At 33.8% G+C, this 25,636-nt stretch overlaps 1 protein-coding gene and 1 pseudogene across 2 annotated transcripts; both read right to left on the bottom strand.

Moving 5' to 3' along the window:
* Positions 1-5,745: 5,745 nt before the first annotated feature.
* Positions 5,746-10,928, bottom strand: LOC18609894 (two-component response regulator ORR21-like; annotated as a pseudogene).
* A 785-nt stretch (positions 10,929-11,713) lies between these two features.
* On the bottom strand, positions 11,714-22,372 carry RR14 (response regulator 14). 2 transcript variants are annotated; one of them, XM_088803670.1, is made up of 6 exons: positions 21,807-22,372; positions 21,149-21,301; positions 20,667-21,065; positions 20,427-20,503; positions 18,063-18,826; positions 11,714-11,864 (listed from the first exon to the last, which is right to left on the bottom strand). In XM_088803670.1, exons 1-6 carry the CDS (start codon positions 22,009-22,011, stop codon positions 11,714-11,716), a joined length of 1,749 nt encoding a protein of 582 aa, XP_088659796.1. In that variant the 5' UTR covers positions 22,012-22,372. The 2 variants fall into 2 exon arrangements, with proteins under 2 accessions (XP_088659796.1, XP_007045293.2); XM_007045231.3 differs by lacking the exon at positions 11,714-11,864 and adding an exon at positions 16,697-17,134 and having other exon boundaries at positions 17,630-18,826; positions 21,807-22,367.
* Positions 22,373-25,636: the final 3,264 nt, after the last annotated feature.

The following is a 25,636-nucleotide window of genomic DNA, read 5'->3' as shown; positions in this document are numbered from 1 at the left end:
CCCCAACCACCCTGAATGATTGGGGTTCTTACTACCAACTCCTTGGTGCCAGAACCCCATTACCGGATTGTCCAAATTTTTGGACAACCTGACTTTTAAAGATTCACAACTTGCAAAAAGAAAAATGGGGGTAGGCAAAAATCAAAGACTAAAAAATCCTATTTTTCTAGCAGCCAAGAAACCACAATCGGCAGGTAAAAAAATATATACCTAGTCTCTAGCAGCCACAACACAAAAAAAAAAAAGTAAAAAAATATACCAAAAAATACAAAAAATAAGGAAATATGTATAATGAGAAAAAGAGAATGGTTGGGGCTTTTGGATGATTTTTTTGGCCCATTTTAAGGGAATTTTTAATGGGTTTTTTAGGGAGATTTTAGAGGTTTTGTGCGGCTTTTTTGGGTGAGAGAAAATAGGGAGGAAGGAAAGAAGGCTTGGGTAGTGCCGTCGGCCAAGGAGAAGAAGCTTTGGTTGGGCTTGCCGCCAACAAGGGGAACAAAGCCGAATTCGGGTAACAAGAGAGAGAGAGAGAGAAAGAGAGAGAGAGAGAGGGGACCGAGCCGGCGCTGCAGGCTTGGGGAGAGTTACCGCTGGTGAAAAAGGAAGGGGAGCTGTCGGTTGAGGTTGGAGAGAAGGTAGGGAGATTGGTTTAGAGAGAGAAGTTGAAGGGAGAAAATAGAAAGAAGGTGAAGAAAAAGCCCTTTTATACCTAGGGTTGGGGTATTGAAACGACGCCGTTTTAGCACTCGGAGGCTACTGGGCAAGAGACCAGACAGTGGGCTTTGGAACGAACCGCTAGTCAGGCCGTTTATTTGGGTTAACTTAACCTAGAAAGGTAATCCGGTTATCAGCTTCTTTGGTCCTTCTGTGATTTGGGCTAATGCATCTTAGTGATCTTTGAAATTATTGTTTAATCATGAAGAATTAGCTTTAGGGTATTTTAGCATAATGTCCAAAATATTTAAATATCGTTTTCTGGCTAGAAAAAATGATACTCATAGAGAAATATAAATATAAATACGTAAATAAGTGAAACAAATGATAAGCAAAATATTCATATATATAGATTAAATTAAAAAATTAGAAATTATTAAATTATTAGTGAGGTACTCTTATATGAAATATGGAAAAGAGCATGGGAAATGTTCATATAAATTAAAATATATGTTTAGTAAAATATAAAAAATATATTCTGTTAGGAATTATAATAATTACAATAGGATATATAGTAAATCAACCATAAAAAATTTTTGACTTCAAAATACTATAAAACTAATTATAAAGGTACTGATAATGGGATGATTGGTCCGGACGCGAGGAGTCGCAATCCCGAGCTAATTTTTCTTAGGTTCAGGATCCGAATTAAGACTCCACCAGTACGATGGGAGGGCCTCGATTTATAGATCTTGAGATTTTTATTTTAAATAAATAAAATTTAACTACATAAAAATTAGTCAAAAAATAAAATAATAAATTAAAATAAAAAATAAATCTTATATTTAATTTATCGTAAAAATAATAAAAATAATAAAAATAATAAGAATTTATAAAAATATTAATACCCATGACAATAAATAAAGAGATGAATAACAAAAATTGTAAATGATGGAAAATTCAAAATAATAAATAACTTGTAGTAAATATTTTACGGTATACAATATATTAGGTTAATAAATGATATAAGATAGTTAATAAAGAGGAAAAATGGAATTAAAGAATATGAAATTAGATACCATGAGAGATTATTCATATAAAAAGAAAAATGCCCACTTAAATAACATAAAATTATAAATAATTCATATAGGATACTTAATTGCAAAAAAAGGATATAGAAAATACAATCCTTAGGAAATAGCAAGGAAAATATAAGAGAAATTTAAAATAAAAAAGATAAAACAATAATAAAAAAATATAAATAACAAAAATAATAAATAGATAAAAAATGAAAAAATAAAGAATATAATAATATAAAATATAAAAAAATAAAAACAAAAATAAAAATAAAATAGGAATAAAGTTCACAAACATAACATATATTCCTATTGCATCATGCATATCATTGCATATAGATATTTATGTTTACGAGTTAAGTCCCGATTATGGGATTTTTCGAAGATCTTGCGAATGCGAGTTTTTCTTGGAAAGCTCTCTAGGTGAAAGGATGTCCCCAAGTCCCACCAGTATGATGGGAGGGCTTGAAAAATATCTTTAATAAAAAGGTTTTTGCTCGTAATAGGTTCATGTTTACGAAAACATTATTTTTTAAAGAAAAACGTACGACAATCTCGATGACGGGATTTACCTAGTAAACTTGCGAAAGCGGGTTGCTAAGGGATTTCCCTAGGTGAGAGAATACTTCCGGATCCCACCAGTATGATGGGTGGATTCGGAAAGTACACTCAATAAAAGATTTCGTTTGGTATTATCCCGATTTTATGTCAGACATTTCACAATTGCATCTGTGCATGTTAAACCTGTAAAAAATAAAATAAAATATTCTAATAAAAGATGAAATAAATAAATAACAATTAAGGAAACATAAGAACAAAATCAATGGGTTAGGATAGTATATGATTAAATGGTACCGTTTGTGGAACGAGCGTCACGGGGGTGTTAATTCTTCCCCGTGCGTAACCGTACTCCCGAACCCCAAATCTAAAGGATACGTAGATCAGTTCTCGTTTTTTTGATGAACCTAAAATTAATTTAGGATTTCGTCGATTTGAATCAAGTTAATTGGTGTCCAATCACACCTAAATAAAAAAAATTGGTGGCGACTCCTAGTTACTCGATTTTCGCCCACGTCTAGCGATCGGGTTTCCGAACCAGCACGTTATGACAAGATGTTTAAACCTTATGAAATACACTATTTTTCCAATAGCTCTTGCTTCACTCTAGTACCATTATTCTTGGCAAAGACTTTTCCACGGCTAGAGGAGCTGCTCATTGGTGATTGAAATTCATCAACTGCAAATCGAGTTGGAAGGTAAGCCTCTTTATTAAAATCTCCAAGAGTGCTAAAGCTTGATCAAGCACTTCTCCAAACTTAGTACCAGAATAGAGACCTTGGAAAATAAAAATAAAAAAAATAAAAAAAACCCAGCCACACCACACCACCACTCCTCTTTAGCTTATTTTAGAGGTCAGCCAAGCAACATTAGCTTCTTTTCAACACCAAATACCCACCAATATAAAAAGCCCTCTTGCCTTAACTCACAAAATATTCGACATCAAATTTCAGATCTCAAATCTTATATCGTTTTTTATTTTCTTGGAAGAAATCGTGTTGTAATGGCTGATTTTCGTCTTTAAGGTTTCTGTCAATCTCAATTCACAGAGATTGCAGCTAAAAAAGCTAAAGTTGCAGCAGTAGAATACTTCAAGTTGGGATTTCGACAAGGCCATTCAACAAGCATTTGCAGCTCTTGACTTAAATCCAGAGTTACGAATCGTCTAGAAGTATATAGCCGCTTATTTTATTCACAAGTTTGCTTCATGCTAAGGCTTTGTAAGGAGATGAAAATAGATGATGCTAAGGTGTTGTATTTGATTCTCTTTATCAAAGATTATTCCTCTATCGATGCTACTACAATTAGAAAACGTTATAAGGAAGTGATGCTTTTAGTTCACCAGGACAAGAATGATTTGATTGCGATTGAGAGTGCTTTTAAGATTGTTTATCAAGCTTGGAAAACTCTCTTATGTGATCATAACAAAAGATGAAAAGTTTGAGTGAGATTAAGTTTTTTTGCTTTGAATTAGATTTATTTTTATATGTATTTAAATTTTTTATAAATAATATATAGTAGTTCTGATTTTATTTCTTTTTTAGATTCAATTTGAGTTTAATTCTTAAGGTCACTTCAATTTTATAATTAGTCACAATAATGATTCAAAGAGTGACAAACATAGTGGGTAGAAAGGTTACGAAACTTTAGTTAGGGGGGGGCGGGGGAAGGGTCAGAGTAAATATTCATTTATTTTAATTGGGAAAAAAGTATATAACTTAAAACCAACATTTTCAAATGGCCTCATTTATTTTAATTAACAATTAGGCTCAAATTAATGCAAAGGACAAGCTGCTACAGAGTTGAGGTTTGACTTTTTTAATAAATAAATTAAAGTGGAATTCGTTAGGCGAAATGTTTATCTGCCAGTACAAAACTCTCAACAAAGCGATAACATCTTCTATAAGAGCTTTACGTGCTGAAGTATGAGCAATCATTGAGAACAAGCTTGGGTTCCATAGAGGAGAGAGACTAGGAATCTGGACCCCTCTCCCCTCTCCTTCAGGTTCCAGCTACCTCGTAGACTTCCAAATTGCCCTCTTTATTTAAGAGTTCTCTACTTTCTGTTCAGCAGTATAGCTAAACGATAGGCAGCCTTTACTGTGAAAACTTCTTGATATCAGGCTGCTAAATTAGCTTATTTACTTCAGACTTAGTCCATGCTTTCATAGGACGGATCATAACATCATTTTTACAATTTAATGCGATTTTGAATCGAATTAAATCTTATAATTTGTTTTTCTAAAAAGATTATTAATTAAATAATGATGCTTTTTTTAAAAGATTATCAAATCTTAATTTTTTTTTTACAAATTATACTTTTATGATTTTTTAAAAAAGTAAAAATCAAGCTCAAAATTAACCTTGTTTGAACAAAACCCAGGCGCATTACACCACCTCAATCATGACTGAGGGTGCTTTTAAAATTGTTTGTACAACAAAAGAAGAAAAAAATTTGAGTGAGATTAAGTTTTTTTATTTAGATTATATTATTTTTACACGTACTTAAATTTTTTATAAATAATATATTATTAATTTTGATTTTATTTCTTTTTAAATTCAATTAATTTGAGTTAAATTCTTAAGGTCACTTCAATTTATAATTAGTCACAATGAGTGACAAACATATTAGCTAGAAAGGGTACGAAACTTTAGTAAAGGGAGTGAGGGGTCAAAGTAAATATTCATTTATTTTAATTGGGAAAAAAGTATATAACTTGAAAACAGCATCTTCAAATAGCCTTATTTATTTTAATTAGCATTGTCAGTTCATTGTTAGGCTCAAATTAATGCTTATTTATTTTAATTAGCATTGTTAGTTCATTGTTAGGCTCAAATTAATGCAGAGGACAAGCTTGTACAAAGTTCAGGTTTGACTTTTTTAATAAATAAAAGTGACCTTAAAATTAATCCACTGGTCCGGAGCAATATGTGAATAATCCTAAACCGTTGCTCCCCCAACTATGTAGCATTTGCAATTGGTGGATTGCCTGCATTGCTTGATTTCTTCCGCTTGTTACTCTGCTTTATTTTAGTCCCTGCTGCTTTTGTTGGCAATACTCCAATGTCAGCCGCTTCAGGTTTAACGGAATCACCTACACTCTCACCTTTTTCCAACATCAAGCTGCTCAAGCATTGACCTTTCTTGAAAAGTTGCCTTGCCCTTGCGAGCTCTCTTCAACTTGTCTGTTTTGCTGTGGTTTAGCTTCCATACGAGATTCCAAATTGTTATTTTCCAAAATTTCACTATTCCCACAAAACATTTCAGTATCATCAGCAGCTGCATCTCCTTCTTCATGCCTGCTATCAACTTCTTACTGGTCAAATGCTGATTCCTAGCTTCTAAATGCAAAGAGAAACTGTTCTAGCCTTCACAAGAAGTCAAACACAGCAAATGGTAAATCTTCATTAGAGAATGAATCAAGTGGCCAAATATTTTTAGTGAAAGAAATGCCACATTAAAGCAACCGAAGGCCAAATCAACTTATGCATATGCATGTTGTTAAGCAAATTCAATTTGATGAATAACCAAATTAGATTACCTATTCTGTGAAAACACTCATGAGATCATTTGGAGGAAATTGTTGTAGCATTGGCAGGCCCACTTTCACATTATCTACAAATTCCATACTTGGCTCCTGCTTCACTCTGGTACTAATGTCCTCGGCAAAGACTTTTCCACGGCTAGAGGAACTGCTCATTGGTGATTGAAATTCATCAACTGCAAACCAAGTTGGAAGGCAAGCCTCTTTATTAAAATATCCAAGATCGAGAAAATGAGCTTGATCAAGCACTTCTCCAAGACTTAGTACCACCATAGGGACCTTGGGCATCACGCGTGCTATGGACAAATCCTGGCAAGTGCCTGGATGCTTTAAACGTCATGCTTGAGGTTTGAGCTAGACGATTAGTACAATTGTCAGCATTCAGAGAGCAGGATGACACGGATGGAGAAAGGGAAGCAGGGGGATGTACCCACTACGAACGCCTGTAGTTTGGAGATCCTCGTCAGAGACTTGCCCAATATTCAATGAAGAATTGTTTGATTGAGATGAGAGAAGACTGTTATCATTAACAGGAGTCCTACTAAAGCTGCCATTCTGGTTTACAGAAACAGCACTATTTCCTGACTGAAAACCAGCGGATGACTGAGAGGGTACAACAAGGCAACATGGCTGCACATTGATCGAACGACTGGGCTCAGGAACAGTAGACTGCTGCTGCTGCTGCTTTGGTTTCTGGAGTCGTCTGCTGCAACAAATCAATAAACATGTTTCTGTTCTGAGAACTTAACCCTCAAAGTTTGCTACTGGGAGCCGTTGTACCAATGTTATTAGAGGGCCATGCCCCCAATCCAGAAGAAACATCTTCAACGGATACAATAGACTGTGGGAAGTGTTTGGAAATGCTGGATTGGCATTTTACTAGAGGTTGACCAAATACCACACCATGCTCAACTGGAATGCACTTGGGCCCTTGAAGGGATGCTTGAAGAGGAGCTGGCTAGTCCATTGCTGCAACTAAATTACCTGTTAGTCGACCTAAGAGCTCAGCATGGAGGGCTGCTAACGTTTGTGGAGGAATTTGTCCAGAGGCAGCCAATGCTTGGATGTCAAATCTTCCAAGTGAACCAATTTTAACATTTTGTTCTAGCGGCCCACAAAGTGGATTAGAAATTCCACCTTGCTGAGCCACACCACTTATTCTCTTCAAGTATAGTCTGAACTTCTGCACATACAGAGCACAGTAACTTAAAAGTAAAAATAGAGTTTTTAACAGTTTTCAGGCAGCTAAATTTATCTTGTCAAAGGAAATAGATACTTTGATGTGTATATTCTTGGGAAAGGAATGTGTATATTTAACAGGATTCAAGCTCCTAAACAAGTTATGTGTTCAGAAATAGCTTCAGCATAAGCAGCTGGCAAGTGACAGGTGGTCCTGCAGTGCAGGCAAAACATCATATCACACTTATTAATCCAAATTTGACAAGCAAAACAAAAAATGAGCAATGCTATAAGCATTATTAACCATTGTAATTGTTTTTTATTTTGTACTCTTAACTCAATTATAAGATCCATTTCCAATAAGATGAAACATGAATCAACTGGTGCTCAAAAGGTGATAATTTCATCAATTCACCGGATGTCAAATAACGGCACAACATATAATGTTGTGCTTGAACAGGTTATACATTCAGTGATCACTTCAGCATGAAGCAGCTGGCAGGTAGTCCTGCACTCAAGGCAAAGTCTCATATCATAATCCAACATAAAACCAATTGTGACTTACAAAAGGAAGTACAAAAATGAACTACAATACAATGCTTATTCACCATTGTGATTCTTTTATAAGAAAAATTTAAAACTCAATTACGAGAACTACTTTCAATTAGACAAATCAAACTTGCATCTACTAATCCTCTTAAGAAGATGTTTTCATAACTTCACCAATGTCAAACAATGATATACAACAAATCATATAATATGCTTTAGATTGACATGACTTTAAACTTTATTTTTTTTATCACAATCAAATCTAGACAATCACCTAAAATTTATACGATTCACAATAAAATTAAGATTATGTTAAATATAGTTAATTATGACTCATATTCCCTTAACTTTGCAACAAAATTACCCTATACGGATACCAGTACAACAAATACAACATTTGAAATCAGAAAATTTATAAAACTTCAATCTTTATAGAAGGATGAGATGATGGATTCATAGCAGACGTTGGGACAAAAAATTCAGAGTAAATTAAGATTAAACCCTAAATATATTGTTAGGTCGAAGACAATTGTTTGAGCAACTCTCATTACCATGCAAGCTAAGTAATTCTATTTGAAAAAAGAAAAAGAAAAAGAATCACTTAGCTGAGAAAGTCATGAGAGTTCCAGGAAAAAAAAAAAAAAGAAAAAGAAAATGCAGTTGAGATACACATGGTGACGAACCAAACCTGCAAACGGCTTGCAACATTTTCTCTAGTTAAACAAGGCACATTCATCAGCTCAAAAATTCTCTTGGGAACAGCCTCTGAAATGGCAGCCACAATGTTTTAGTCAGCCATAATACAAAGAAGCAATTAGTATTAACAATTTTACTCTGCAGATTGTGCAGAGTACTAAATTTAAAGTAATAATAAATGTTTAATTGTTTATTCAAGTAATTATGTCAATTTAATAATTTTTTATTTATAATTTAATAAATACATATCAAGTATCTACACCTAATTGTAAAGTTTAAAAATTTAGATGATAATATAAAATTTAGTAATTATTTTTTATTATATGAGTTCAATAATTTTGGTCTTTATTTTTTGAAAAAAGATATTATATATATAAAATTAAAATTTCAAAAAAAATTATGTTTCGAAAGTTTGAAATTTAACATTATCAAATCTTAATTTTTTTTTTTAAAATTATAGTTTTATGATTTTTTTAAAAAACAAAAGTCAAACTCAAAATTAAGTTTATTTGAACAAAACCCAGCCGCACCGCACCACCTCTCTACCACAATGGTCCCTGGGTTTCTCTCCTGGCCTTCCTTCTCCTTTCCCGAGCCGCAACTCCCCACGACTAGCCTTTGCTTATTTTAGACGCCAACCAAACTACGTTCAGCTTCTTTTAAACGCCAAATTGCCCACCAATATAAAAGGCCCCCTTGCCTTAACTCACAAAATCTTAGATATCAAATTTCAGATCTCAAAGCGTAGATCGATTTTCAGTTTCTTTGAAGAAATCGGGTTGTAATATGGCTGATTTCCGTCTCCAAGGTTTCTGTCAATCTCAATTTACGAAGATCGCAGCTGAAAAAGCTAAGGTAGCTGCAGAAGAATACTTCAAGTTGGGAAACATCGACAGTGCTATTCAACAAGGGTTCGCGGCTCTCGATTTAAATCCAGAGTTACGGATCGTTCAGAAATACGTAGCTGCTTATCTGATTCACAAGTTTGGTTCAATGCTAAAGCTTTGCAAGGAAATGAATATGGATGATACGAAAGTGCTGTATTCGATTCTCTTTATTGAAGATTGTTCTTCCGTTGATGCTGCTACAATCAAAAAACATTATAAAGAAGTGGTGCTCTTGATTCACCCGGACAAGAATGATTCGGTCGCTGCTGAGGGTGCTTTTAAGATTGTTCATCAAGCTTGGGAGATTCTTTTATCGGATCACAACAAAAGAAGAAGAAAAGCTTGAGGGAGATTAAGTTTTTTAGTTTAGATTATATTCATTCATATATGTACTCAAATTTTTTATCAATAATATATTATTAGTTTTGATTTTATTTCTTTTTTAAATTCAATTAATTTGAGTTTAATGCTTAAGGTCACTTCAATTTTATAATTAGTCGCAATTATGATTCAATGAGTGACAAAAATATTGGGTAGAACGGGTACGAAACTTTAGTGAAGGGGGGGAGGGGTCAAAGTATATAACTTGAAAACAACATTTTCGAATGGCCTCATTTATTTTAATTAGCGTTTTTGTTAGTTCATTGTTAGGCTCCAATGAATGCAAAGGACAAGCTGAAGTGGGCACAAATTGTACATTATGCTTGTGAATAGCCATTGAAGATGGCAGCAAGGTGCCACGGCCAAGGAGTAGCGCATTCAGCCATGCGTACCATCAATGGAAATTGGTACATTTGGCTCCAATTGAAGCTAAAAAAAGTGCATTAATTTGTTGATTCGGGACTATTGACGATCATAGAGGTTGTTGATAGAGCTACAAAAACTGCCAACTGAAATCTTTGAGGAAGAAAAAATAACAGTAAATAAAGCTATTTACATTCATGGTCTGTCTGACCCTGAGTAGGGAGCGGCCACTGGGCTGTGAATCGGTTGGTTGGTTGGTTGGGCTGATCTTACTTCCTAATGGTCTAAATGGCGACTCACATGGGAATTCATTCTCTCAATCAACATGTACTGAACTAACAACAAGTGAATTGTTTGAATTTAGCTTCCTAATTTTCTTCTCAAAGTTACTTGAAAGCCACTCTGCTCATAATATTTTAGCAGGAAGTTGATACTAAACAACAAATGAAACCTACTGATACTAGATCCTGCCCCTCTGCACATTCTTTTCTTGTCACTTTTTCCATCTCCTCAAATCTTGCTTCTGATATAAAACTAGAAGCTTATGAATGCAGAATGTCTTATACTCTGGGTTCAGATATATGCATTTATTTGAGTTAATTATCCGTCCATTAAAAGCCATACTGATATGCGAATTCAAGTAGTGTCTAATGTATTCAGTGATGCTTTGGATTTTTAAGTACTTCACTGGAATTGGAATCACAGTGCATTCTTTTGCAGTTTTCTGCTCAGGTTTTCAGAACTTTTGACATCATTTATTATAAGAATTTCTAGTGATGGTAAGGAAGAATTGTTCACAAAAAGTGGGAAGCTGTCATGGAGGATAGCATGAGAACGAGTGAGAAGACAGAAACCATGGACAATAGTGCAGTGACAAGCAAAAACAGGAGAGGGAAAGAGCTCTAGCGAGATGAGAGAAGAAAACTAAAGTACGGTAGGAAATAATAAGATCCCTGTCAAGCTGCCTATAACTAAACCCAAAGACTAGTCACCTCAGTTCTGATACCCGCCCGACCCCAAGCATTGCTTGTCACCACCATTACCTAAGGATATCATTAAAGAAAGAAAGAAAAGTATATGTGTGTGAGTGTAAAGACCTCTCCGACCAACCATCCAGGTATATGTTCATCTCTACAAACTAGTCAGCTTGTGCAAAGGGGAAAAACAAAGACAAGGGAAGAGAACAAAACCGGTCAAAAAAACACATTGACTCATAATAAATAAATGAGAATTCTAACATCACAAATAAACATTTCTCAACAACTGATTCTACAAAACAATCTCTACCCACACGGAGAACTAAGACAGGTATGCTCACCACGCAATGCAAGCCTATTGCACAAGAGCAGCAGAATTGGATTCAGTAAACACTTAATTATTAATAAACATTGTAAATATTGTCTACATGCATGCCATAACTCTTTCCTTAAACAACTGCACACCTACTCTGAAGCATGTTAGGTTTGATAAACTTCCTAGTAAGTTGATTCAAACAAGACTAGATCGGTGTCTATTTTCCAAAGTTCTTCAATAATTTATTACATCATTAAGGTCACTAATATGATGCTAATAGAAATCAAATTAGTACATACGATCATAACTGGTCGAATGCTGATTCCTAGCTTCTAAATGCAAAGAAAAACTGTTCTGTTCTTCACAAGAAGTCAAACACAGCAAATGGTAAATTTTCATTAGAGAATGAATCAAGTGGCAAAATATGCTTAGTGAAAGAAATGCCATATAAAAGCAACCAAAGGCCAAATCAACTTATGCACATGCACGCTGTTAAGCAAATTCAAATTTATGAATAACCAAATTCAATTACCTATTCTGTGAAAACACTTGTGAGATCATTTGGAGGAAATTGTTGTAGCATTGGTATGCCCAATTTCACATTATCTACAAATTCCATTCTTGGCTCCTGCTTCACTCTGGTACCAGAGTTCTCGGCGAAGACTTTTCCACGGCTAGAGGAGCTGCTTACTGGTGATTGAAATTCATTAACTGCGAACCGAGTTGGAAGGCAAGCCTCCTTATTAAAATATCCAAGATTGCTAAAATGAGCTTGATCAAGCACTTCTCCAGACTTAGTACCACCATAGGGACCCTGGACATCAAACGTGTTATGGACAAATCCTGGCAAATGCCTGGATGCTTGAAGTGTCATGCTTGAGGTTTGAGCTTGACGACTAGTACAGTTGTCAGCATTCAAAGAGCAGGATGACACAGATGGAGAAAGGGAAGCAGGGGGATGTACCTACTAAGAACGCCTGTAGTTTGGAGATTCCCGTCGGAGACTTGCTCAATATTCAATGAAGAATTGTTTGATTGAGATGAGAGAATACTGTAATCAATAACAGGAGTCCTACTAAAGCTGCCAGTCTGGTTTACAGAAACAGCACTATTTCCTGCCTGAAAACTAGCGGATGACTGAGAGGGTACAACAAGGCAAGATGGCCGCACATTGATCGAACGACTGCGCTCAGGAGCAGTAGATTGCTGCTGCTGCGGTTTCTGGAGTTGTCGTTGCTGCTTCTGCTGCAACAAATCAATAAGCATGTTACAGTTCTGAGAGCTGAACCCCCCAAGGCTGCTACTGGGAGCCTCTGTACCAATGTTATTAGAGGGCCATGCTCCAAATCCAGAAGAAACATCTTGAACGGATACAATAGATTGTGGGAAGTGTTTGGAAATGCTGGATTGGCATTTTACTAGAGGTTGACCAAATACCACACCATGCTTAACTGGAATGCACTTGGGCCCTTGAAGGGATGCTTGAAGAAGAGCTGGCTGGTCCACTGCTGTAACTAAATTACCTTTTGGTCGACCTAAGAGCTCAGCATGGAGAGCTGGTATTGTTTGAGGAGGAATTTGTTCAGAGGCAGCCAATGCCTAGATGTCAAATCTTCCAAGTGAACCGATTTAACATTTGGCTCTAGCGGCCCACAAAGTGGATTAGAAATTCCACCTTGTTGAGCCACACCACTTATTTTCTTCAAGTATAGTCTGAACTTCAGCACATAGAGAGCACAGTAACTTATAAGTAAAAATACAGTTTTTAACAGCATTCAAGTAGCTAAATTTATCTCGTTAAAGGAAACAGATACATTGATGTGTATATACTTTGGAAAAGAATGTATATGTTTAACAGGATTCAAGCTCCTAAACGTGTTATATGTTGAGAAATGGCTTCAGCATAAGCAGCTGGCAGGTGACAGGTGATCCTGCAGTGCAGGCAAAGCCTCATATCACACTCATTAATCCAAATTTGACAAGCAAAATAGAAAATGAGCAATGTTACAAGCATTATTAACCATTGTAATTGTTTTTATTTTGTACTCTTAACTCAATTATGAGATCCATTTCCAATAAGATGGAACATGAATCAACTAATACTCAAAAGGTGATAATTTCATAAATTCACCAGATGTCAAATAACAGCACAGTATATAATGTTGTGCCTGAACAGGTTATATATTGAGTGATTACTTCAGCATGAAGCAGCTGGCAGGTAGTCCTGCATTCAAGGCAAAGTCTCGTATCATAATCCAACATAAAACCAATTGTGACTTACAAAAGAAGTACCAAAATGAACTACAATACAATGCTTATTTATCATTGTGATTCTTTTATAAAAAAATTTTAAAACTCAATTATGAAAATCACTACTTTCAATCAAACAGATCAAACTTGAATCTACTAATCTTTTTAAGATGATACTTTCATAATTTCACAAGATGTCAAATAATGATATACAATAAATCGTGTAATATGTCTCAGGTTGACATGACTGTAGACCTTATATTCATAAGATTTGCAACAAAATTGAGATTATGTTAAATCTAATTAATTATGACTCATATTCCATTAACTTTGCATCAAAATTGTCTTATATAGATATCAGCACAACAAATTCGACATTCGAAATCTAAAAAAATTATAAAACTTCAATCTTTATAAAGAGGAGGGGCATGATGGATTCAGAGCAGATGTTGGAACAATGGATTCAGAGTAAATTAAGATTCAATTCTGAGTATGTTGTTAGGTCTATTCTACAGATTGCGTAGAATACTAAATTTAAAATATTAGTAAATGTCTAATTGTTTATTCAAGTAACTATGTGAATTTAACAATTTATTTTTTATAATTTAATAATTACATATCAAGTATCTATACTTAATTGTAGAATTCATAAATTTAAATGATAATATAAAATTTAGTAATTATTTTTTATCATACAAGTTCAATTTTGATTGTTATTTTTAAAAAAAAGTATTTTATATATGATTAAAATTTCAAAAAACTTATGTTTTGAAAATTTGAAATTTAAAATTATCAAATCTTAATTTTTTAAAAGAAATTATAATTTTAAGATTTTTTTAAAAAATAAAGATCAAACTCAAAATTATTATTATTTGAACAAAAACCCATCCGCACCACACCACCTCTCTACCACAATGGATCCTGCGGCCTTCCTTTCCCGAGCAGCAACTTCTGATGACTTGCCTTAGCTTATTTTGGACGCCAACCAAACAGAATTAGCTTTCTTTAAACGCTAAATTACCCATCAAGATAAAAAGCCCTCTTTCCTTAACTCACGAAGTCTTAGATCTCAAATCTCAAACATTTTTTCTTTTCTTTGAAGAAATTGTGTTATAATGGCTGATTTTCGTCTTCAGAGTCTTTGTCAATCTCAATTTACAGAGATTGCAGCTGAAAAAGCCAAGGTAACTGCAGAAGAATACTTCAAGTTGGGAAATATCGACAGGGCTATTCAGCAAGGGTTCGCAGCTCTTGATCTTAATCCCGAGTTACGGATCATTCAGAAATACATCGCTGCCTATCTGATTCACAAGTTTGCTTCTATGCTAAGCCTTTGCAAGGAGATGAAATTGGACGATACTAAGGTGCTGTATTCAATTCTCTTTATCGAAGATTGTTCTTCCATTGTTGATGTTGCTACGATTAAAAAACATTATAAGGAAGTGGCGCTCTTGGTTCATCCGGATAAGAATGATTCGGTCGCTGCTGAAGGTGCGTTCAAGATTGTTCGTCAGGCTTGGGAGACTCTTTTATCTGATCACCACAAAAGGAGAAGAAAAGCTTGAAGGAGATTGCAGTTTTTTTTATTCGGATTAGATTTATTTGTACATGTATCTAAATTTTTTATAAATAATATGTTGTTATTAATTCTAATTATATTTTGATTTTTTGTTTAGCAGTATAGCTAAACGATAGTCGCCCTTTACTCTGAAAACTTCCTGATATCAAGCTGCCAAATTAGCTTTTCTTGCTTCAGATTTAGCCCATGTTTTCATAGGACGGATCAAAACATCAATTTTACAATTTTACGCGAATTAAAGTCGACTTAAATCTTGTAATTTGTTTTTTAAAAAATTATTAATTAGGTAATGATTTTTATTATTATACATGTAAATTACATTGAAACAGCATAACAAGTCATTAATTTATCATCAAGTTTTAATACATTTAAAATCTCAATTTTTTTATTTAATGTTGTTGGTATTTTTGTTTTCTTGTTCATTTGTTTTTTATGTTGGATGTAAATATTTTGAATAAGTAACTTATTTGTCATATAATTTTTAAATAAGCATTAGTTAAAAATCAATCCAAAAATTCGATTTTACGATTTGATCTTTCTATTCAGAACAAGTGAGTAAATGTTTAAAAATCATAAATCATCTTAAAAAGTGTTAGTCCTAAACAATTTAGATTATGTATCATCCATTAAGTTAGGAGATTACCCTGAAATTTATCCAAATCCATTGATCTCCCTCAACTATGTACCATTGCGAATATATTGAACAAAATCATCCTGATCAACGGCTAGCTACAGCAAAAAGACTCAATTTATCAGCAATATTGTTTATGACAAGGTAGATATACCCATTAACGAAGCGATTGCAACGTGTAGTGACCAGTTTTACTAAGACTTAAGGGGCTACATAAAAATGTAACCAGTAACTTAAGTAGAAATTATTATTGGCGACGCTAAAGTGAGTAAGCTGAATTGGCCACAAATTGTCCATTATGCTTGGGAATAGCCATTGAAGATGGCAGCAAAGAGCCATTCCACATAACTTGTCAAGCCACAGCCATGGAGTAGTGCATTCAGCCATGCCTACCAGCAATGGAAAGTGATAAATTAGTTGATTCAGGACTTGACGATCATACGAAAACCACCTACTGAAATCTTTTAGGAAGAAAAAATAACAGTAAATAAATAGAAACCCGTGTTCTTGGCTTGTTAATGTTGTAGGTGTTTTAGGATTTACCTTCCTACACTAATGTTGAAACCTAAGTTCGTAACCTCGCCTTCAAGTAGCTAGAGATTTACCTCAAGTGCTAGAAAAGAAAAAACAAAAGGACTTGCTACAAAACGAATTTGACGGATCAGCGTATTTACATACATGGTCGGACTCTGAGTGGGAAGCATTGTTCACAAAAAGTGGGAAGCTGTCATGGAGGATAGCCCGAGAACGAGAAAGAAGACAGAACCCATGAACAATAATGCAGTGACGAGCAAAAACAGGAGAGGGACGGACTAGTCACCTCTGAATTTCTGATACCCGCTCGATCCCAAGCATGGCTTGCCACAACAATTCGCTAGCTACCTAAGGATATAAAAATCATCATATGCTTAAAAAGTAAATAAAGAAAGAAAAAAAGTGTATGTGTGTGTGCGCGCACATATAAACACAACACCTCTCCGACCAACCATCCAGTTATGCTCATCTCTACAAACCAGTCAGCTTGTGCGAGGGGGAAACAGAAAGACAAGGGAAGAGAACAAAACAAGACAAAAATACACATTGACTCATTTGAGCAATAAATAAATGAGAATTCTAACATCACTAAACCCAAATACTGCACAATTCTGTTGGCAAGATGCCACCATATTGCACATAATTTCAATTTTCAAGCTCTGTCTGACAACTTATTTTTCCTACAAACTAATTAGGACATAATCATTCTAGGCTAGACACAAGTAGGGCCTACGCTGTCACCCTAAATATACAAAAGAGAGCAGAATTAAATTCCTTCTCTTTAGAATTGCATATACCGAGTGGCTTCACAGTGCACTACCATCTGGTGTAGGTACTAGGAATTAGGTCTATAGTAAAAACAAGACTTCAACCTGAACCTTTCTCAACAACTGATTCTGCAAAACAATCTCTACCCACAAGAAGAACTAAGACAGGTATGCTCACCACGCAATGCAAGCCTGTTGCACAAGACCATCAGAATTGGATTCAGTAAACACTCAATTATCAATAAACATTGTAAATATTGTCTATATGCATGCCATAACTCTTTCCTCAAACAACTGCACACCTACTCTGAAGCATGTTAAGTTTGATAAACTTGCTAATAAGTTGATTCAAACCAGACAAGACCAGTGTCTATTTTCCAAAGTTCTTCAATAATAATTATTACATCATTAAGGTCACTAATACGATGCTAATAGAAATCAAGTTAGCACCTATGATCATAACTGGTCAAATGCTGATTCCTAGCTTCTAAATGCAAAGAAAAACTGTTCTGTCCTTCACCAGAACTCAAACACAGCAAATGGTAAATTTTCTTTAGAGAATGAATCAAGACGCCAAATATTTTTAGTGAAAGAAATGCCACATAAAAGCAACCAAAGGCCAAATCAACTTATGCACATGCATGCTGTTACGCAAATTCAAATTTATGAATAACCAAATTAAATTACCTATTCTGTGAAAACACTCATGAGATCATTTGGAGGAAATTGTTGTAGCATTGGTATGCCCACTTTCACATTATCTACAAATTCCATACTTGGCTCCTGCTTCACTCTGGTACCAGTGTTCTCGGCAAAGACTTTTCCGCGGCTAGAGGAGCTGCTCATTGGTGATTGAAATTCATCAGCTGCAAACCGAGTTGGAAGGCAAGCCTCTTTATTAAAATATCCAAGATTGCTAAAATGAGCTTGATCAAATACGTCTCCAGACTTAGTAACACCAAAGGGACCTTGGACATCACACATGCTATGGACAAATCCTGGCAAATGCCTGGATGCTTTAAATGTCATGCTTGAGGTTTGCACTTGATGACTAGTACAATTGTCAGCATTCAGAGAGCAAGATGACACAGATGGAGAAAGGGAAGTAGGGGGGATGTACCCACTAAGAACGCCTGTAGTTTGGAGATCCCCGTCAGAGACTTGCCCAATATTCAATGAAGAATTATTTGATTGAGATGAAAGAAGACTGTAATCAATAACAGGAGTCCTACAAAAGGTGCCATTCTGGTTTACGGAAACAGTACTATTTCCTGCCTGAAAACTAGCAGATGACTGAGAGGGTACAACAAGGCAAGATGGCTGCACATTGATCGAACGACTGGGCTCAGGAACAGTAGATTGCTGCTGCTGCTGCGATTTCTGGAGTTGTCGTTGCTGCTGCTGCTGCTGCAACAAATCAATAAGCATGTTACCGTTCTGAGAACTTAACCCTCCAAGGCCGCTACTGGGAGCCGCTGTACCAATGTTATTAGAGGGCCATGCTCCAAATCCAGAAGAAACATCTTCAACGGATACAATAGATTGTGGGAAGTGTTTAGAAATGCTGGATTGGCATTTTACTAGAGGTTGACCAAATGCCACACCATGCTCAACTGGAATGCACTTGGGCCCTTGAAGGGATGCTTGAAGAAGAGCTGGCTGGTCCATTGCTGTAACTAAATTACCTGTTGGTCGACCTAAGAGCTCAGCATTAAGGGCAGCTAACGTTTGTGGAGGAATTTGTCCAGAGGCAGCCAATGCTTGGATGTCAAACCTTCCAAGTGAACCAATTTTAACATTTGGTTCTAGCGGCCCACAAAGTGAATTAGAAATTCCACCTTGTTGAGCTACTCCACTTATTCTCTTCAAGTATAGTCTGAATTTCTGCACATAGAGATCGCGGTAACTTATACGTAAAAATACAGTTTTTAACAGTATTCAAGTAGCTAAATTTATCTTGTTAAAGGAAATAGATACTTTGATGTGTATATACTTTGGAAAAGAATGTATATATTTAACAGGATTCAAGTTTCTAAACAAGTTATATGTTCAGAAATGGCTTCAGCATAAGCAGCTGGCAGTGGCAGGTGGTCCTGCACTGCAGGCAAAGCCTCATATCACACTCATTAATCCAAATTTGACAAGCAAAACAAAAAATGAACAATGCTACAAGCATTATTTACCATTATAATTGTTTTTTATTTTGTACTCTTAACTCAATATGAGATCCATTTCCAATAAGTTGAAACATGAATCAACTAGAACTCAAAAGGTGATAATTTCATAAATTCACCAGATGTCAAATAACAGGCACAATATATAATGTTGTGCCTGAACAGGTTATATATTCAGTGATCACTTCAGCATGAACCAGCTAGCAGGTAGTCCTGCACTCAAGGTAAAGTCTCATATCATAATCCAACATAAAACCAATTGTGAATTGCAAAAGGAAGTACAAAAATGAACTACAATACAATGCTTATTCACCATTGTGATTCTTTTATAAGAAAATTTTAAAACTCAATTATGAGAGCCACTTTCAATCAGACAGATCAAACTTGAATCTGCTAATCCTCTTAAGAAGATGCTTTCATAAGATGTCAAACAGTGAAGTACAACAAATCGCATAATATGCCTCAGATTGACAGGATTTTAGACCTTATTTTTTTTATCACAACCAAATCTAGACAATCACCTAAACTTCATAAGATTCACAACAAAATTAAGATTATTGTTAGATATAGTTAATTATGACTCATATTCCATTAACTTTACATCAATATTGCCCTACACAGATATCAGCACAACAAATATGACATCAGATATCAGAAAATTTATAGAACTCCAATCTTTATAATAAGAGGGGGGAGTTGGGGCCGGGGGGAGGGGGGGGGGGGTGGATTCAGGGTAAATTGAGATTAAACTCTGAGTATGTTGTTAGGTCTAAGACAATTGTTTGAACAACTCTGATGACTTTGCAAGCTAAGTAATTCTATTTGAAAAAAAAAAAAACAGAAAAAGAATCACTTAGCTGCCATAGTCATGAGAGTTCTAGAAAAAAAAAATACCCTAAACCCATTACTACATTAAGTTTACTAATTAATTACAAATGGGAAGGAAGTCTAAACTCTACTGAATGAGAAAGCCGAGAAAAACCAACAAGAAGAACCAGGCAATATCTTCTCACTTACTCAAAAAAAATGTAGAAAATATGAGAATCTAAAAGGCATCATTTCCAAAGACTCAAAGTGAACAGACATATAAAAATGACAAACTATCAAACCCTTGCCATCAGCCAAAATCTAAATGTCCAAAATGAACTGGGATTGTCCGAGCTAACAGCATCAAAAACTGCTTTTAACTAGTCCACTCTAACACTGCTGAGAGCCAATCTTTAAAAACTCAAATATATTTATGATCAGTTCAAATTACTAGTGGATGAAAAAGAAAATGCAGTTGAGATACACATGGTGAAGGACCAAACCTGCAAATGGCTTGCAACATTTTCTCTAGTTAAACCAGGCACATTCATGAGCTCAAGAATTCTCTTGGGAACAGCCTCTGAAATGGCAGCCACAATGTTTTAGTCAGCAATAATAAAAAGACGCAATTAGTATTAACAATTCTATTCTGCAGATTGCACAGAATACAAAATGCAATCTCCCGTGCACATTCAACATCTTAAGAAAAATAACTATTAAGTAATAATCATTGGAGATCGTACTATCAATCCCTAGCTGATTTACAGCACTGACAAATTGTTGATGCAGTTCCACCGACCAAACAACACGTGGTTTCTTTGATGCGGATGGATCATCATTTTCAATTTCACCATCATCTTCTTCTTTGGTGTTGCTCCTCTTTTTCTGAGGTTTCAATGATACATCTGCCCCATCATTAACAGAAGAAGCATATTCAGCATCATCATTTCCTCGTTTATGTCGGTCATTATCATCTAAGCTTCCTGAATGTTCCAGCTCTTTATTCTCATTCCATTTCTTCCTAACAACATGCTGCCATATATTCTTCAGTTCTTCCTCACGTATGGGCTTAATCAAATAATCACAAGCCCCATGTCTAATTCCCTTCATAACAGCATTTGTTTTCCCATCAGTGGACATCACTACAAAAGAATTCATGAGGTTAATAAGCAGAAAGAAAATATTTAAAAAAAAAATCTTTATTGGAAAACAAAAGAATACTTACTAATTACAGGAAGATCCATTTCAAGCCCAACATGTTCAAGGAGTTTATAACCATCCATATCGGGCATGTAAACATCACTTAGTACAACATCAAAACACCCTTTTCTCTCACGTAAAAGGTTCAGGGCAACTTTGGCTTGGGAGCAAGTGGTAACTGCAAAAAATGGAATTTATTTTTTAAAAAATTGAAATTATGAACAAACATCACAACATTTCACTAACAGACAACAAAACTAAGGTGAATCCATGATATTAATTAAGACCCCTTTTGGTTGATAGATAGCAGGGAATGTTAGACATGCAATTTAGCTACTTGCTTTTTTCTTCTGAAAGCAAAAATATAATAAATGTGTTTGGATACAAAATCAAATACATAGGCAACATTTTTAAAGAGTTTTAACACTTAAAAATATGTAATTTTTGTTAGATAACAAAATGTCTGACTTTACTTTTATAGAAGAATTACGTTGGAATATGGTTGTTGTATTTGAGTGATTTGTTCATTTTTAATAAATTATAATTTAATTTTTCTCTGTTTGCTTAAAACTAACAACCACGAAAATAAACTACAATTTATGCTTGATTCGAAATGAAAGTTTCATAAGCAGAAAGTGCATGCAAATATATAAAAATTAAATTAAAAATACAAAATTAAGCACCGATATAGAGGCAACGGCGAAGCATCTGCTCGAGAATTCTTAAGCAAGTAATGTCATCGTCCACAACCAGAACCCTCAATCCAACCGGGAACTGATCGGAGATCACAACCTCTGGTCCTTTGCACGACGACGAGCCACCGTAGCTGCTGGTGGCAGCGGCGCTCGTGCTCACACTCGACTGCGCCACTCTCTGCATGGTAGCCATAGCCAACGAACACAACTCACTCACACATTTCAAAAGAAAAAAAACCTAGAATCAAAGTCTTTCTCCCTCTTTAGTAGTCGAATTCATCAAAAAGAATAACGAAATTCACCATCACAAGACACAATTGAGAGAGAGAAACCCTAGAAATGGAGGGCGAAATTGAAAGAAAAATAGAGAAATTTGACGGGTTTGAACCGGGATCGGATCAAGGAGAGAATAAAAGAAAGATAAATCAGCAAGATTTTATTTCCTTTGATGTTTTATTTCCTTTCTGGTGATCGAAAGAGAGTTGAAAATTTATTTTATAGAGAGAAAGAAGAAGAAATAATGAAGAGAGAGGGTAGAGAGATAATGGGAAAATTAGAGAAAAGTTGTCCTTATCTATTTTTTCAAAAAATTTATTTATTTATTTTTGGGGGTGGGGCCGGTGGCAATTAATAAATAAAAACGGAGCGAAATAATTGGAGTGAGTTGGAGGGGGTTGAAGCGAAAGGTGGGACCCAGATGAGCAGGGTGAGTCAGGGACAGTGGCTCGCGTGCCTTTTGGCGGTACGCCATTCTTCGGTTTCGCTCGCCCACGGTCGAGTAGGTAGGGCTCAAGCTTGCGCATAGGGTTCACCCAAGCCAAGAGTTGTATTTTTCCTTTTTTTTCTTTTTTTTTTTTCTGTTTTTTTGTGTTTTTTTAAGCTTTGGAATTTCAAGCACTGAGAAGAAACAAAAAAATTTTGACGAAAGAGTTGAATTTGTTGATGCAGATGTTTTGCTTCGTTACATTGTTATGCTTCTACGAGGAAGTTGCTTTGTTTTGGAAAATATGATATAGCAAAATTTTTAACAAAAATGGACAAATCATAAGACCCATTACGTGGATTAAGAATAATTACGTATTAAATGTTTGATATTTTGATTTAATTATAAATAAAAATAATATTCTAAAAAAATTTTAATTATTTAAAAAATTAAATAAATTTTTATTTTTTATTATATTTAAGTAAATCTTTATATTTTTATTTTATACTAAATAAGTTTTTGTTATTAACATGTAAAGTATCACATGATCATATCATTTGATATGTTAATATGTAATGTCAACGTCATGTGATATTAAATAATAAATAATTTATTAATTAATGATACCTAATTAATCATAAAAAATCTATTTGATTTAAAATAAAAGTAAAAAGCCTTAATTGAATAAGTAGAATAATAATGATTTATTTAAATTTTCTTAAATAATTTTAAAATTTTTTTAAGTATTATGGCTTATAAATACGGGTAGTTATGTTTTGAAATTGTTTTAATAAAAATTTTAAATAGATACTAAAAAATTCAGATTTTTGTTACACAACAAGCAACCATTCATAATATTTGAGAACACATATTTCTCAACTTTATTAAATATTCTTTATGTTACTATTATTATGTCATTTTTTGCTTCTATGGTAGTATTAGAGAAAAAAAATTATGCTCCTTGTCTCATTTCATTTTTTTCAATTTAACTTTTACAAATTTTTTTAAAAATTTGATTTTATTGTATATATAAAAATTTTTAAAATGTTCTATAAATTTGATGTTTCATATCTTTTTAATAGCAAAAAGTGAAAAAGATAATGAAAAACAAATTTGAAATATAAAAAAGTAAGAATATTAAGTATTAAAAAATATATGCACCAAAGTATTTGACTCATTGATTGGTATATGATTTTCTTCTAAAAAAAAAATAGAGTTCGAATCCCCTTTCTCTAAATATAAAAAAAAATTGAACAAAAAACATGAAACTTATGTCATATTCTTTCTGAATTTTGTTCTTTTTTTTTGTTCTCTTAATAATTTCCGTACAAAAGTTGTGGTAATTTGGCATAATAAGAAAAAAGAAAAAACCCTCAAATATAAACATTTGATCAATCTCATTTTGATTTTTCTATTTAAGAAAAATAATATTGCAACTCTTCAAAGTAGTCAAGCAAACTGGCTAGTGTTTATAGTATACTAATTCTTTATTGCTATTTTTTTAATTATATTGGGTTGTAAGAAAAATGACAGGATGAATAAGATATGTTAGAAAAAGCATGAACCTTGATGTTAACTTTAGTATGAGAAACTAATAAACATATTAAATACACCAACATGCTAATATAAAATTAGATCAAACACGTACACGATAAATTTTAATTTAAAACTTAAAAATTTTAGACACATACTTCTTTATCATTGAAAAAATATCGCATCAATAATTACCTTATTAAATTAGTTAAAATCAGGACTGATGAGATGTACAGGAACATGTAATTCAACAAATAATTCCATTCTTACTTGTCATTAAATTTGTCAAAGGAAGCCAAATTACTTAGGGTGATAAAAAAAATTAGTGTCATGTGTTATAAGCTATGAATGCCAATAAAGTGTAAAATTATCTATATAAATTCCTAAAATTATCACTTTCTTTTAAAATCTTAATGGAATGTCCATGAAGTTTTTATGGGGCCAATTAATAGAAACATAGGGCAACAGGATGATAATGAAAAACATGGGATGAAAATGATTCCATTAATTACAAGCTTTAATGCCTGACTCAGAGAGGGTCTCTGGCAGCAAATAAATTCCGTGCATGCGTTAACCGTTATAAGTGACATTAATTAATTAATTAAAATTATCTGTAGGTTATGTATCTTCGGTCGTGAGTTAGGGTGACATGTACTTGTAGGGTAGTCTTAATCTGACACCAAGTACTGAAATGAATGACTTTTGACAAAACAAATACTGAATTATAGGTGTAGTGCCTAAAATGGGAATTCTTTCTCCCATCTTATATTGCAAGGTTAAAATAATTATATAAATTATTCAATTACAGTTATTATATAATATTACTATAAATTAAAAATATTTAATTAGAATTATATTCCAATGCTATTTTTTAGTCATAATTAGATTATTAATACAATTAGTCTGATATATAATTTAAATTTTTTAATAATATATACAATTTTATAATATAAGAATTCTCTTTTTGCAACGTGTATATTTACAAGAATTCTCTTCTTATAAACATATATATATTGATTATTGTGAATTGTAGAGGGAGTATTATTGTTTAAAATTTATAATTTTTACCCGAATCTCATTTTATTTTTATCACAAGTTCAAAGGTAAAATTATATTTGCCTCTAGGGGCCCCATTGGAATTATTGATATATCAAAGAATTAATTTGAGGTTTTCTTAGAAGATTTGAGTGATTCGTGTCTTTGGAGAGCCCTAACATGATTGTACATGTTGTCGAGATCAACTTTTACAAACAAGGCAAGACAAACTATTAGATGTTGTGACATTATAGATGTGGGTTATGTTTGGTATATAGATAGGTTAAGATGACATAAAATTCATGAGTAAATTGCCTTCATATATTTTATCTTAATTTATTTTTTCTGTTCATTGTAATGTATAAGAGAAAACAGAAATTTAAATCTTAAATCATCAACCATTCTAAAGAATATCATTCTAACAATTATGGTAACAATCATTAGATTACTTGAAATAGTTATTATATTATATGATGTCTTGAATTTATTAAATTCCCCATATTACTAAAACTTATTAGAGGACATTTCCCATGTCAAATTGAAAGTT

This window comes from Theobroma cacao, chromosome 2 (assembly GCF_053813885.1).
Source record: "Theobroma cacao isolate CCN51 chromosome 2, ASM5381388v1, whole genome shotgun sequence".
Taxonomy (NCBI): Eukaryota; Viridiplantae; Streptophyta; class Magnoliopsida; order Malvales; family Malvaceae; genus Theobroma; species Theobroma cacao.
This window is presented reverse-complemented; position numbering and strand designations above follow the sequence as displayed.